Source organism: Odocoileus virginianus, chromosome 3, assembly GCF_023699985.2.
Source record: "Odocoileus virginianus isolate 20LAN1187 ecotype Illinois chromosome 3, Ovbor_1.2, whole genome shotgun sequence".
NCBI lineage: Eukaryota > Metazoa > Chordata > Mammalia > Artiodactyla > Cervidae > Odocoileus > Odocoileus virginianus.
The window spans coordinates 40,569,323-40,583,716 of NC_069676.1; the positions used below are offsets into that span (position 1 = coordinate 40,569,323).

General features: G+C 64.0%; 2 protein-coding genes across 9 annotated transcripts; one reads left to right on the plus strand and one right to left on the minus strand.

Annotated features, from left to right (window-relative positions):
- Positions 1-292: 292 nt before the first annotated feature.
- On the minus strand, positions 293-11,760 carry CBARP (CACN subunit beta associated regulatory protein). Of its 8 annotated transcripts, none has more exons than XM_070465299.1 (11): positions 8,965-11,760; positions 7,315-7,382; positions 7,088-7,199; positions 6,859-6,998; positions 6,624-6,688; positions 6,132-6,276; positions 5,799-5,970; positions 5,422-5,559; positions 4,774-4,984; positions 3,392-3,575; positions 293-2,320 (listed from the first exon to the last, which is right to left on the minus strand). In XM_070465299.1, the coding sequence occupies exons 3-11, from the start codon at positions 7,190-7,192 to the stop codon at positions 1,258-1,260; spliced, it is 2,223 nt and encodes a 740-aa protein (XP_070321400.1). In that variant the 5' UTR covers positions 7,193-7,199; positions 7,315-7,382; positions 8,965-11,760; the 3' UTR covers positions 293-1,257. The 8 variants fall into 8 exon arrangements, with proteins under 8 accessions (XP_070321400.1, XP_070321397.1, XP_070321396.1 ...); XM_070465296.1 differs by lacking the exon at positions 8,965-11,760 and adding an exon at positions 7,875-8,919 and having other exon boundaries at positions 5,422-5,518; positions 5,799-5,894; XM_070465295.1 differs by lacking the exon at positions 8,965-11,760 and adding an exon at positions 7,875-8,917.
- A 136-nt stretch (positions 11,761-11,896) lies between these two features.
- ATP5F1D (ATP synthase F1 subunit delta) lies at positions 11,897-14,102 on the plus strand. Its single transcript, XM_020890337.2, has 4 exons — positions 11,897-12,138; positions 12,737-12,890; positions 13,376-13,464; positions 13,554-14,102. The coding sequence occupies exons 1-4, from the start codon at positions 11,998-12,000 to the stop codon at positions 13,674-13,676; spliced, it is 507 nt and encodes a 168-aa protein (XP_020745996.1). The 5' UTR covers positions 11,897-11,997; the 3' UTR covers positions 13,677-14,102.
- Positions 14,103-14,394: the final 292 nt, after the last annotated feature.

A 14,394-nucleotide genomic window follows, 5' to 3' on the forward strand; every position in this document is an offset into this window, starting at 1 on the left:
AGCATGCTGTCAGGGGATCTGAGCCTGAGCCTGGGGTCCTTTGTGGGTCCCACAGTGGAGGGGCTGGCCAGGCTACCTGCTGGAGACCTGGGCCTCTTAGGCATATTTGCTTCTAGCCATGCTGGATCTCTGCTCTTAGCGAGAGCCCGGCCTCCCCAAAGCTCCACAGGCCCCTCTGCTCAGCCCAGGGCCCACAGCTTCACAGCATGGTGGCTAGGGGGGTGCCTCATCCCCTTCTGCCCAAGACATCTGCGCTCTTGGGTCCCCAGAAACAACCCAGAGCAAGCAAGAGTATGCACTAAATATTTATAATCAACCAGAAAACAAAACACAAGCTCCATCACTGGATGGTACACAAACTGCAGGAAGCTTAGGAGGGAGGGGCGGGGCAGGGCGACTCGGCCGCTGGCGAGGGCTGCCCCATCTTTTGGCAATAAATAAAGCTTGGGAAACTTGAAACCTTGATCATTTGGGTTTTATGTCTCAAACACTGGTGAGTCCAGGCGGCTCTTTGGACGGAGCGGTTACAGGGCGTGCGGCCCGCTCAACATGCGGAGGGCGGGTGTGGGGTGCAGACACTGGGAAGGAGCGAGGTGGGAGGCGTGTGCAGGGCTGGGGGCAGCGGCAGCAGTTATTGCTCAGGGGTGTGTGTGGGGGGGTGCGGACTGCCGCGAGCACTCGCCGCGGTGAGGTAAACGGCTTTGAAGGGTTGGTGGCCGCGGCCTCGAGCTAACCTCCCAGCCAGGGACGGCCCAATCAAGAGATTGAGCTTTGGCACCCTGCGGTCCCTGTGCATGTGTCTTGGCGCGAATTGCAGCGCGTGCGCATCGAGCAATTCTCGAGGCTTCATTGGTCTCTGGAAGAGGCGCTGTGCGCATGCGTGTTGCGCAGTTGGCCCGTATCACCCCGTCTGGATGCAAGCCCTGCGCATGCGCTTTCTGTAGCTTGGCCAGAGATGCGGCGCCGTGCGCTTGGCAACCCCCGTCAACACCCCGAGGCCACAGTCTGGGGCCAAGGGAAGTTGAGTGTGGCTCTTGGGACCCCAAGGTGAGAATCCGCCACACTCCCTCTAGTCGACTCTACGAAGTGCCTGGAGGGGACTGTGCGTGCGCACGTTGGGGCGCCTGGGGAACCGCACTCGTGCTCCAGGCCCGTGGTCCCAGCGCAGGCGCGCCGGGACGTCGCACCCCAGGTATGTCCGGCACCGGGGCCCCGCCGGTGCCGAATAAGCTGACGAGGTGGGCGCGGGGCGCAGGCTTAGACCGGGCTGTGGTCAGGGGACGTGGGCGCGGCCGTGGCCAAAGCAGGGGCCACGGCGACCGGCTGGGCCAGCCGCGGCGGAAAGAGCCTGTCGTCGAAGGTGGCCGCCAGCTTGTCCAGCAGCGCACCCGGGGTCCCGGCACACAGGCCGGACCCCGGGCATCCACCACCGGGCTCCTCCTCGATGACAGGGATGGAGGATGTGGCTGGGTCGTCGCCTGCTCTGCCATCGGGCGGACAGTCGACACTGTCTCCGCGGCGCAGGGGTGCGCGTGCGGGGCGGGGGGCACCAGATTGGGCTGTGGATGGGGTGGGGGGCGCAGCGCGTGCTCCAGGGTCGCTGTGCTGTCGGCCCCGCTGCTGCCACTGTTTGCGTGCATGGGGGTGGGGGTGTGCGCGCGCCCTATGGCGCGCTGTGGCAGACGGGGCGTCGTCGAAGTGCGGGTCGTGGCGTAGAAACTCGTGGAACAGCGCATCTGTCTTCTCATCGATGCTGTAGTCGCGGCGCGGGGCACGGCGAGGCCAAGCACGCGGGCTGCGGGGACGGACGGGTGTCTCTGGAGCGGAGCTCTCGAAGCTGCAGCCCACGGTGGCCTCGCGGCCTGCACTCGTAAAGGAGGAGCGCTTCTCAGGCGCACTGGGGGGCCCATCATCCCCCGCACCGCGGCCTTCGATGCTGGCATAGCCGCTGTCCATCTGCAGCAGCTTGCGCGGTCCGCCCGTCTCTCCATCCGCCGGCCGTGGCACGGGTGTGGGCGGCGGCGAGGGCGGTGGAAAGGCGGGTGCGGCGCCCCCGGAGCCTGAGCCCGAGCTGTCGCCACTGCGCACCGAGTCACGGTCGTTGCCGCTGCTGCTGTGGTCTGAGGAGGCAGCCGCGTGCAGCTCGAGTGAGGCACGCAAACTCCAGATATCGCGGTAGATGGTCGGGGCCTGCTCGAGCCCCGCGTCTCGCTCTCCATCTGAGTCTTGTAGCTGTTCAGGCCCTGCGATGATGCCGCGCTCCAGGGGGGACTCAGGGCTCGCTCCTCCTGCGGCGCCCACCTCCTCAGCTGCCTCTAGCCTGCAAACCAGGCCGCAGTCAGGAGGCTGCATTAGGCCCCCTCCTTCCCCCAACCCCGAGCCTCCTCTCCCACCCGCCTCCTGACCACCCTGCTTCTCGATCCAGGAGGATGGGCACATGTGGGAACCCTCCAGGCTTGGCCGGGCCGTGGAAGATGATGTTTCTGAGTGCTGCCTGTCCACTTTGGCCTGGATGCTCTTGGGTTAACCCGGAGCCGTCCTGGCGCCTGCCAGTTCAACCAGGGCCTTACAGGATGAGAGATGGGAGGGAGGTTCAAGAGGGAGGGGATATATGTATAATACGTATATCTATGGCTGACTTATGCTGATGTATGGCAGAAACCAACATGATATTGTAAAGCGATTATCTTTCAATTAAAAATAAAATGTTAAAAGAAAATGTGACCAGGGCATCTGCTGGCAGTGCAGGGGGTTGGCCCCTTGCCCTGAAAGAGTTAAGGCTCTTCTCAGGAGATGCCTTCTTCATTGGATTGGATCAAGTGGAGTCCAACTGAGCCCAGACACCTGGGTGACCCCCCCCCCAGGGGGCCACCTCAGCTCCCCCACCACAGATTGACAGGGACCCAGGAGGAAGATAGCACATAGAAAGTGTTGATCTCCCCAAACAGGAAGCACCCAGGACTAGGAAGCCTGCCCTGCTCCTGGGGTCCAGTTGTTCATCCTGCTGACAGGGGCCCAGAGTTTCCTGAGAGTTGCCCTTGGGCTGGGGGAGAGGGTGGCACCCTCAGAAGTGGTCACAACGGTTTCTGAGTAGCAGCTGTCCAGCCCCAGGAGCACCAGCAAGTGGGAGATGCCCTGGGTCCACAGCAGAGACCTTCACGCCCTAGGCTTCAGCAGGAAGCAGTGGGCCCCAGCCATCCCTCTACCCTTACCCATTTGCCCCCGCTTCCCTTCTCCGATCCGAGCTGGAGAGATGGCCCCAGTGAGGCAGCCTCCAGGAGACTGTGGAGCCAGAGGGACTCGACCGCCCATCCTCTGGGCCACCTATGGGGGATGGGATGGGGCAGGGGCCTACAGGTCCACCCCAGCACCTCTATCTACTGAAAAATACCTGCCGAGACTGGGGGGCGGGCTGGTGGGGCTGGCCAGAAAGGGGCGGGGGCTTGGGAAGACCATGGTGTCGCCCGCGCTGGCAATATACTGGATGAAGTCCACGTGGGGGGCATCCCCTTCCTCCTGCTCCATGCTCTCGCTGGCCGCCCGCTGCCGCTGGAAGTGGTGTCGCTTGGGGGAACCTGTGCAAAGGAAAACCGACCACTTGCCTAAGCCCTCCCAGCACCAGGCTCACTGCCCACATCTGAGCCAGGCCAGTAGACAACAGCCTGGGCCAGGTGAGTATTTATCCCACCCCGTGGTGCAGCTGGGAAACTAAGGCACCAAGGACGGGAAGGCCAGGACCAAGAGCCCGGCGGCCAGGGCGGGCATGAATGGAGGTGCCAAGGCAGCAAGCAGGTGTGGCCAGAGCAAGGACTTTTCCTGGACATCAGGTAACAGACATGGCCTGGCTGAAGGCCGAAGGTAGGGCCAAGTAAGGGACAGGGAAGGGGGAGAGGTGACGCTCTCTCCTGCCAGCTCCAGATCCTGCCTCACTGGTGGGCCAGGGAGCCGGGTGGTGGAGCCTCAGGGGTGGGGATGGTAGTAACCCAGCAGACAGGTTCTGCTTCTTCCTGCCTGCATTTGCCTATAATCACCTCTGGAATTACAGGCTCCATCTAGGCTTCCAGTGGGGCAGCAGAACAAGCCCTCCCCTCCCTTTCCCGGCCAGGAGCACTCAACCAGAAATCAGCCCTCCCTCGCCCCATGGCGCAGGAGGTTGGCTCCAACAAGGGGACTCGTGCTGTCCCTGGTCCCCTCACCCTGCCTCTCCTGGCACTGGGATCTGCCACCTCCACCACAGGGCAGTAGATGCCCTAGCAGCCTCGCCCTGCTGAGCTCCAGTGAGCAGCCTTGGTCCTGGGAGTTGGTGCCACACCCCACCACCGCCACCCCCCACCTGCATGGCCCTTGGGTTGAGGTTTAGAAGCCCTGTGTCCAGGGCTCCATGAGCAGGGGTCTGCAGCATCAAATGCCCACCACCTGTGGCTGTAAATGAAGTTTTACTGGCACACAGCCATACTACTGTACATGTCATCTAGGGGTGCTCTCACTAGCACAGCAAACTGACTACAGTGCCAGAAACACGCAGTATGAGGCCTTACTGGAGAAGCTCACTGTTGTCCGCTCTAGCTAGACAAGCCCTGGCTTTACTGGGGCACTGTGTGCAGCCCCAGGTCATCCTCCTGACCAGCTCATGGGCCAGATGCCCACTGGTGAGCAGATGATGCTGGCCAGTCTGGGGTGGGGACTGGGGACCCCCCCCACCATGACGGTGCAGAGCAGGTTGCTGCTCCACATCTCCCTGGGCCTCACTCCCCACCAGGGGCTGCAGCTTACCTCTTGTGTCCAGACTGGATGCCCGCTGGCTGGGCTCCAGTTTCCATTTCTTGACCTTGAAATAGGGGCTGGCCCCATCCAAGCTAGCATGACGCCTCAGGCGGGTGAAGAACTGCAGGACGGGGCCTGCCCCAGAGCCTGGGCCCACATCCCCAGGCCCTGCTGCGGCCCCCTGTGCACCAGGCTTGGCGCTCCTGGCCCCAGTGTCCAGCTGTGAGAGAAGAGAGATGCTCTGAGACCCGCTGACCCCTCCCTGCTACCCGAGTGCCCACCTGGCTTGGGCCACTTGTCACTTACTTGGAGTGCAGAGGAAGAACAGAGAGCTGGGGCTGGTGGGGGCCACGCTAAACCAGGGGGCTGGGCCTCCCCCCACCCCCCAGACCCTGTCTGAGAGGTTCCCCAGGCACAGGCCAGCTCTGTCCTGCCCAGCCCAGAACAGGACAGGGTAGGGGATGTCCTGTCCCACAGCCTGGGATGGTCCTGACCATGCCCTCTCCTGTTGCTGGACAACCCTGGAGGAGGTGAGCCAGGTGCATGTGTGCTCCGTGTATAACCGGCCCCTCTTCCTCCCGGGGAGGGGACCAGGTAGAGGCCCATAGGCTGACCCATGCTGGAGGAGGGGGCAGAGGACGTGGGGGGAGGCCTCACCGAGCTGCCTTCCCCGGAGTCACTGGAGGCTGAGGGGCTGATCCTGAAGTTGGCAGGGCCCACGGCCGAGTTGTAGGGGTCACCTGGCAGGGCGGAGCTAGGGCCCACGGAGCGGCCGGTGAGGGCCTTCCCCGGGGGCTGTGGGACAGAGCCAGGGGGGAGGAGGAAGCAGTGACAGGTCAAAGAGCACGGGTGGGTGAGGGGGTGTGCTGGACCCCCACCCACTGGACCTGGCCAGGCCCCACTTCCCACGCTGAGGTAAGGGGCACAGCTGGGGGAGGGTGTGGGTGGGCAAGGTGGTACCTGCTGGGTGGAGGTGGGGTGGGGTGGGGTGGGGTTCCACCCCCGAGCTCTGGGCCACCTGACACCTGACTCACCTGGAATATGGCAAGGCTGGCCTTGGGGGCAACCGTGGGGTGTGGTGTGGCAGTTGCACTGGCCTCGCCAGAGTCGCACTCGTGAATGGTGACGATCTTGAGGGGCGGCAGGTGCAGATGGGTGAGGCGGGCATTCTTCAGGTGGTGGAAGTCCCCCTCCGTCAGGGTGTACCTGCGCCCAGCGCGCCTGCCCGTCACCTCGGGCAAGCGGGCCCCCCCACACACACCCCAGTGCCCTCTCCAGCCCCACTGTCAGTCTGCCCACCAGGTGCTGGGGAGGGCGGGGGTGGCAAGGCAAGTTCCCAGGTTAGCCGCTGCACTGGCCCTCCTTACCGGCGGCCCTTGTCCTGCGCTTTCCGACTCTGCTCAAACAGGGCTGCTTCATTGAAGGACACCCGGCGGCCGGTGGAGCTGGTGGACAAGAAGCGCTGGGTCTCGGTGTCCTGACCCTCCGGATCCTCCCCCCTGAACTCAGGGTCTGCGAGGAGAGCCAAGAGAGGGTGGGCCACGAGTGGGCCGGCAGGCAGCTAGGGAGGGGAGTGGTTGGGAAGGGAGCACAGAGGGCCCGGCTAACCACCAGGGGCGGGGCAGGGTGGGAGGGTGGACGGGCACTCGCTCATCCGCTCACACACTCACTCACGCAGCACGCGCCTGTGAGCACCTACGCGTGGGCTTAAGGAAACAGAGATGAGTCGGAATCGAGCCGCGCCCAGTCTGGTGGGGGAGACAGACAGACACAGATGGTCAGGTGGCCCAAGGGGGGCGGCCGTGGAGTGGCCAGGTGGGGGCAGACAGGCTGGGACAGGGCCTGGCAGAGCGCCTCACCTTGGGCAGGGTGGGCACCGTTGTCCAGGTAGGTGGTGGTGGTCTTCTCTGCTTCCTCTGGGGCTCTGGGGAGCGCAGTGAGAGAGCACGGTGGGCCTGAGGACCCAGACTGGCTGCCCTCCCTGGGGCCCCAGCAGGGCTCCTGTCCACAGGCAGCATCCTGAGCTCACTAAACCTGCTCTTAGCGGGGCGCTCACGCTGACCTGCTCCACTTCCCCTGGGGGGGTCTGCGCACCTGTGGAGGCGTCGGTGCACCTCCCAGCAGCGCCTGCAGAGCAGCAGTGCACCTGACAGCACCACGAGGGCACCCCCGACAAAGAGCGCCATCACCACCATCAGGAGCAGATAGTTGTCCAGGACTGGGTCGGGCTCCACCTGCGGGGTCAGCAGGTCAAGGGTCAGGGCCAGTGGGCATGACCTCTGGCAGCCCTGCCCCACCCCCTCTCCCCCCATCCCTCACTCACTGTGGGGCGATCCGTGGCGTTGTCCCACGTCATGGTCAGGGCAACCGTGGCGGTGGTGGTGGTGGTGGCGGCGGCGGCTGTAGCCATGGTGGCTGTGGGCTGCATGTTGAGGCTAGGAGGAGGGTGGGGGGCGGAGGCAGGGCCTGCTCAGCTCCAGCTCCCGCGTCCCCCCTCCTGCCTTCCTTCCCGGGAGCGGGAGCAGGGGCCCACACAGGGCGGTGACTCACAGAGTGGTGATGTGGGGGGAGCCCCGAGGCAGCCCCCACCGGCTCGGATCAGACCTCCATGTCCCCTTCTTTGAAAAAGAGAAGACGCGTGCGTATCAACAACCAGCTTCCCCAGCCGGTGGGGCCGGCCCGGCAAGATAGCGCTGGCAGGGAGCCCTGCCCGGGAAAGGGGAAACTGAGACCTGAATCAGCTCACTACCGCCAGACCCCAGGGGTCTGGCCTGCCCCATCCGGGGAGCCTCGGCCCCAGGAGACGGCTTCCAAAATAGCAGGGACTCGGACCATCCGCGGGGCTGTCTAGCCTGGGGAGGGGACGGAGAGGCCGAGCCCCGGGACCCCCAGGTCACGACTCCAGGAGGTTCAGGACTCACTCCGCCCAGCGCTAGTGGGAGTGACAAGGCCAAAGGAGGCGCATCTGTTCCCAACCCTCAAGAATCTGGTTCCCATGGTGACTGAGCTAGCAGGCCGAGCGGGGCGGGGGGGGGGGGGGGGGGGAGGGGAGGCGGGTTGCCAGGGAGCATTGGGGAGGGGAGGGGGCGCGGGGGAGGGAGGCCTCCTACTGGGGCGGCTGGAGCCAGCCCGGGGCGGCAAGATGGCTGCTGCCGCCGCCGCCCGCCGGTGCCCGCCGCCCGCATGCCCCCGCCGCACCCCCTCGCTGCCGGAGCCGGCCGGCTCCACGTCTGCCTGACGCTTGGGGCGCCGAGACAGGAAGGGTCTCAGATCTCAGCAGAGGGACTGCCTGGACGTTGCACCTGACCGCCCTCCCCAACCCGCCCTCCGGGTGGGAAAGACCGGCGGCCGCACTCTGGAATGTCAGGGAACGGAGTCTGGGGCAAGGATGACCAACCGCTCTGACTGGGCACTGCGCGCTGCCCCTGCCCACAGGAATGGGAGAGACTGTGCACAGGTTCCAGCGCCCCCAATCCATTGGGGTTTTCACCCTACTGGACGCGAGGAGCGGGGAGACCGAGGCCCATTGCAGGGGAGGGGCCTGGCAAAAGCCAGGCGTCCTCGACACTTCGGGTCAGAGGCTGGTCGCGGCTCCCCTGCATCCATGGGGGAGGGGGCCCCTCTATGTAGGTCGGGAAATGAGTTCAGGCTAGAGGGGGAGGTGGCAAAGGCACAGGGACGTTGACAGGAGACCAGGAAAGACAGTAGGAGGCCCAGGGGGAAGGGAGGTGGGCTTCTAGGGGGCAGTCGGGGACGTGAACCTAGGGCGGAGGTTGGCCACAGGCCACCCTTAAGTCCCGCGGGGCCTCGGCTCCGGATCGGGCTCGTCACTGCGCCCACCCCCGCGTCCCCAACCGGCCCCGGAGATGGGGATGGCGAGAAGTGAGATGCAGATAACCGACTTCGGGCATGTCTCAACCTCGGGCTAAGCCAGGGGGCGGAAATGCCACGGCTCTGGCCGAATTTCTCAAGGGGAAACAGGCTGGGAAGGGCGTGGGCGAGGGTCCCTATGCCGGGCGCCGAAGTCCGGGTGCAGAGCGCCGCAGGTTGGCCCCCACGCCGGCCACGGCTCCTCCGCTCGCAGCCTCCGGCCTCGCCGCCTCGCGGGCAAGGGCCGGAGATCTCTAGCCAGAGCTAGCCGTGCGGCCTCGCCCTGCCCCCCGCCCGACCCGGTGCAACCCCAGGCCCGCGCGCGCCTACCTCAGCGCCGGGGTGCGCGGCCCATGGGCGGCGGGCAGGCGGCTGCGCAGCGCTCCCGGCTGGCTCCGGCGCCCGGTAGCCGCGGTAGCAGGAGGAGAATTTATGAATGGAGAGCGCGGCGCGCGGGGGAGGTAGGCGCGAGAGGAGGGGCTGCACACGTGATCGCGTTGGCGGCTAGCCAGCTCCGACCCGCTCGGTACTGCCGGGAGCCGCCCGGTCCCCGGCCGGCCGCCCCCACCGCTCTCGCCACCGCGTCTCGCTTGCTTGCTCCGCGCCGGCCGCCGCCTCTCCTTCCCTTCCGGAGGGGGCGGGAGGCGGAGTCTACGCTCCCGGGCGCCCCCTCCCCACGCGGAGCCGCCCTCTCCAGAGGCAGCTGAATCTCCGTACCAGGTCCACGGCGCACGATTCCTCGACCCTTCCCGTGGATCCCAGGGGACGGGGGAACCAAAGGGGTGTTGGTCCTGGGGCGCACGACTCCCCGCAGCCCAGTGTCCTGGGGGTGCACAGACTCCCCGTCGATGGCTTTCCCAATTTGGGAGCCTACTGGGTGCACAGCCAGGGAGCTCTGGGGCAAGTGTCTATCTTTCTTCCTTTGTGTGGGCTGCACTGTCAGGGTCGCCTTGTTAAGACTAGCAGAGATAATGGAACCCAACCTATTGTGAGTGCCACCAAACAGGACTACCCTGCTGAAACGCCATGTCAGGTCAGCCCCAAAGCTGTTCTTTCTCAGACAACTATGCATATTCCCTCTAGATGCTAAGGTCATCAAGCTACCACCAGCGTGGCTGGGGTTCCATCCCAGTTTGCCGGGCCTTGTGTTCAATACAGCTCAATGGCTCCACTTTCCTGTGCAGTGAGAGTGGAAGGACCATTCCAACCCCAGGGCCTTTGTACCGGCAGCTGCCAGGCCTGAGCGGCCTGCTCCCTGCCTTGCTTCCTTCAGCGCTTACTCTCACCCCATGTTCCCATGCCCTGCTACACTTGGCTTCTCTTCGAGGCCCTGCGTGTCGTTGCCTGCTGCTTGTTCCTGTGTGTTGTGTCCCTGCTCACCTCTGCCTCCTGACCTCCCAGAGCAGGAGTTCAGTTGCGTTGGGTCCCTGAGCATATCCCTGGGGGGAGCACAGTGGAGGGAACATGAGTGTTAAGTGGATGAAAGGGGGACACTGCCAATGGAGGACAAGGAGCAGTCAGGGGGACAAGTACCCAGGAAGGCTGGCTCTGGGCACGTGTGAAATGCATGTGCGAAGTCCTTGAGGTCCCAGAGTGTGTGGGCGGAAGATGAACATGCCAGAGGAACAGGGGGAAGCCAATTTGTGGTTCCCAGGACGGGAGTGATATTGTCCCTCTTGGCTGTGGGTGGACGAGGCACTGTGATGAGGCCAGGAAGGAGCAGGGGAGCCATCCAAGCCAGTAATGGCTGCAGTGGCAGAGATGGGTGGAGGACCCTTGTTGACCGGTCCAGCAGAGAATTCCAGGATAACCCCAGGTTTGGGACCTGGATAACAAGTAGCCCTGTCCCTTTGACTACCCTGCAAGGGGAATTAGAGACCAGTCCCGTAGATTGGTTTGAGGTGCGGATTAGAATAGGCCTCCATTCCAGTAGGATCCAGCGCTCCGAGAGGCGCGTGGACAGGACGCACCCCCTAAGAAATGGGAGTACAGCTTCCCTCTACAAACATCCAACTAGGGCTAGGATGCCCAACGCATAGGGACGGAATCCCTAGGAGCCCTTAACAGCGCTGGTCTAGAGGGTCTGGCGGGGGTCTGGGCCCCAGGCCTCGGGCCTCCCCGGTGTGGGAGCCTCTTTTGGACACAGCACCTGCGCAGCCACGAGCCCAGGTGTGACACCTCTCCCTGGCGCTCTGCATCCGTCCGCTCCTCAACCAAGGCCCTTCCGATGTTAAGTCCCAGCCCCGCGGAGCCCGACTTCGCATTTTCCCGGAGCCCAAGGTGGGGGCTAGGACCCAACCCCTGGAGACGACCTGCCGGAGCGCGGGGGCGGAGCGGTGACGTCAGCGCCGCGAGCGAGGAGGCGCGGGCCGGGGTGACGGCAGCGCAGCCCTGGGGTGCCCGCGCGCACGCGCCCCTGCGTCAGCAGCGCGCGGGGGCGGTGGCCGGGCGGGGCCGAGGGGAGCTCACCTCTGGGCGCAGTGCGCCCTCTGCCGGCGCCCTTAGGGTTACAGCCAAGAGGTTCCCGTTGGACGCTTGCAGGAGCTGGACACTAATTCTACCTGGGATGCCGTCCCCGGTTCGCCGCCTGCACCTCCCACAGTCACAGCCTGTTCTATCCGGCCCTCGCCCCTTTGTTATTTTTATGTATTTGTTACCTCCTTTTTTTTTTGTTACTTCGTAATGTACTGCACAACTTATAAACTATGTTGAGCGCGTGCTAAGTCTCTTCAGTCGAGTCCGACTCTTTGCGACCCTATCGACTGTAGTCCACCAGGTTCCTCTGTCCACGGGATTCTCTTGGCAAGAATACTGGGACGGGTTGCCATGCCCTCCTCCAGGGGGTCTTCCCCACCCAAAGGTCGATCTCGCGTCTCCTGCATTGGCAGGCAGGTTCTTTACCACTATTGCCACCTCGGGAGCTCTTATTATTACGTTAATGTCTGCTAAACGCCCCCACCACCCCAAACTAGAGCAGGAATCTCGCTATTTCCTTGATGGCTCCCCAGCGCCTGACATCCAACGAGCGTCCCCCAAATCTTGAATTAAGTGTTTCCGTAACTTCTCCGCGCAGGCTTCTGGTCCTCAGGGTGCAGAGCCGTGTAACCGATCTCCCTCAAGGTACCACAGGGCTAGGAGCGCTCACCGGAAGGAAACTACAATTCCCAGCATGCCACGCGCCCAGGTGGTGCTTCTTCTTCAGCATCGCGCGCAGCGCGCCGGGAGTCGTAATTCGCGCGTGCGCTCTCGCCAGGATCTTTCTCCCAGAGGTCCTCTCGCGTCGTCCTCCTCGCCCTCCAGGCCGCTCGCGTTTAACAGGAGTCAGTTCGCCTCAGCGTTGCCTTCTGCTGTCCGCCAGCCATCATGCTGCCCGCTGCGTTGCTCCGCCGTCCGGGTTTGGGCCGCCTCGTACGCCAGGTCCGCGCCTACGCCGAGGCCGCCGCTGCTCAGGCCCCTGCGGCGGGTCCGGGACAGATGTCCTTCACCTTTGCCTCACCCACGCAGGTTCGGACGTCCGCGGTGCTCGGGACCCCATTCTGGACCCCTCCCCCATGTGGCCCAGGATCCGAGCCCCCAATCCTCAGGTCGGCGACTTCCACTCCAGACCCGCGCCCCTCCTCCGTGTGATCCGGGATGCGAACTCCCAACCCTCAGATCGGGGACCCGCGTTCCAGACCCTCGCCCTTCCTCCTTGTGGTCCGGGATCCGAGCCCCCAACCTTCAGGTCGGAGACCACCTCCATGCCGGACCTGTGGTCTGGGATCCGAGCCCCCAGTTCTCGGGTCGCCTGCCCTCAGCCCCTGTTTCGACATGCACCCGTCATCGCGGGGTTCACGACCTGAGCCCCTCGGCCCTTTGCAGAATTCAGTGTGTCCTCCCTGGCGGCTCGCTGGTGGTGATTTAACCGTATCTGCTTCCGCGAAGGCTAGGGTGTCGATTTCGTCCTCAAGTAGAGGAAGGTGCTGCACCCCTCCGAAACATTGGCCGCAGCGGAGCCGCCTGTGCCCCCCTCCCCTGCTGTCAGTCCTGTTCTAGCTATTTAACTACAGAGGACACCGAGGGGCTGGCCTTAGGTGACCCTTTCTTCACGTGTGTTCTCTAGGTGTTCTTCAACGGCGCCAACGTCCGCCAGGTGGACGTGCCCACGCAGACCGGCGCCTTCGGCATCCTTGCAGCCCATGTGCCCACATTGCAGGTCCTGCGGCCAGGCCTGGTTGTGGTCCACGCTGAGGATGGCACCACCTCCAAATACTTCGGTGAGTCGAGTGGCCACACAGAGAGTAGGGGACGTTCGTCTCAGCCGACTGTTTTCAGTCCTGTTTTCAGCTGGCTGCTTGAGAAAGGGCGCCAGGGACATAGACCGTCCCCATACTGGCAGTGGTCTAATTGTGGTTTGGGATGTAACCGCTCAGCAGTTGGGACTGACAGACTGGGGAAAGAGATCTAAGAGTGCTGCCTGGCAGGGGCCTTTTGGAGAAGGGGTCCTTGGTTCTGTAAAGGTCTTCCACAGCATGGCTCCTGTCCAGCACTGGAATTCAGCTGGGGATCACCCCAAACTTAAATCAGCTGCTGGGCAAAGAGCGGGGTCTCTGTCTCCATGTCCAACCCCCAATGGATGCACTTGATGGCCACCTGTCCACTCGTGTGCTGGGGCCTTTGAACCCTGGAGCCAGGTTGTAGGGTCAGCCTCCCAGCCTCACAGGGTCTGTGGGGCTGACTCTCAAGCTCCCTCTTCCTGCAGTGAGTAGTGGCTCTGTCACAGTGAATGCTGACTCCTCCGTGCAGTTACTGGCTGAGGAAGCCGTCACCTTGGACATGCTGGATCTGGGGGTGAGTGTCCCAGGGGAAGTTGGGGTTTGGTGGGAACAGGTGCCGGCTGATGTCCCTGCTCAGCCCTCACCCACCCCCACCCCCTGCAGGCAGCCAAAGCGAACCTGGAGAAGGCACAGTCGGAGCTGTTGGGGGCAGCAGACGAGGCCACTCGGGCTGAGATCCAAATCCGCATCGAGGCCAACGAGGCCTTGGTGAAGGCTCTGGAGTAGGCGGTGCCTGCCTCACACTGGTCCAGCCGGGAGACCGGGCCGGAGCTGGGCAAGGGTGGCCTGGCATGAAGACACAGCTCCCTGTGGGTGCAGGCTGACAGGGAGCGGGCCTGTGGGGAGCTGTCCTGTTAAAAAGCCACTAGGGGGCAGCACAGTGCCAGTTTCTGCCCAGAGCGCCTCTTGGGGCCCTGCCCCTTTATGCTAAATAAACCCAGGGAAATAACCCAGCTCTGGCAGGTCGGGTGGCTGGGGGCAAGTTGGGACACTTGCCCTGCCCGCAGGGAATGCTGTCCCCCTGGGGGAGTCTCCTGCCATCTGCACCACCACTCTGCCCCTGCAGTGTCTGCTGCAGGGACTGTTGCTCCTAGCCACCGCCAGCCGACAGCCTGCCCCCTGCCCAGCCTATATTAAAGACCTGGGATTCAACTTGTGTACGCTGATTTTATCCTGCTTGGTGGTGGGCTCCGGATCCAGCCCAGCGTCTCGCTGGCTTCCTGTGTCTGCCCACTGAGGTGGGGCGCTGAACGCCAGCTTCAGCTTTCCTGGGGCCGCAGGCTGTGTCCTGAAACGTCCTGAGTGTCTGCAGTAAGCTGGGGGAGGTAGGGGCACTGCTAGTAAAACCAGGCTGGGTTCTGGCCTTCACCCCGAGAGGGTGGGGACAGGCAAAGGTCACCAAGCTGGGTCTGGGGATGGTGGGCAGGGGTGTGGTTTGCCACTT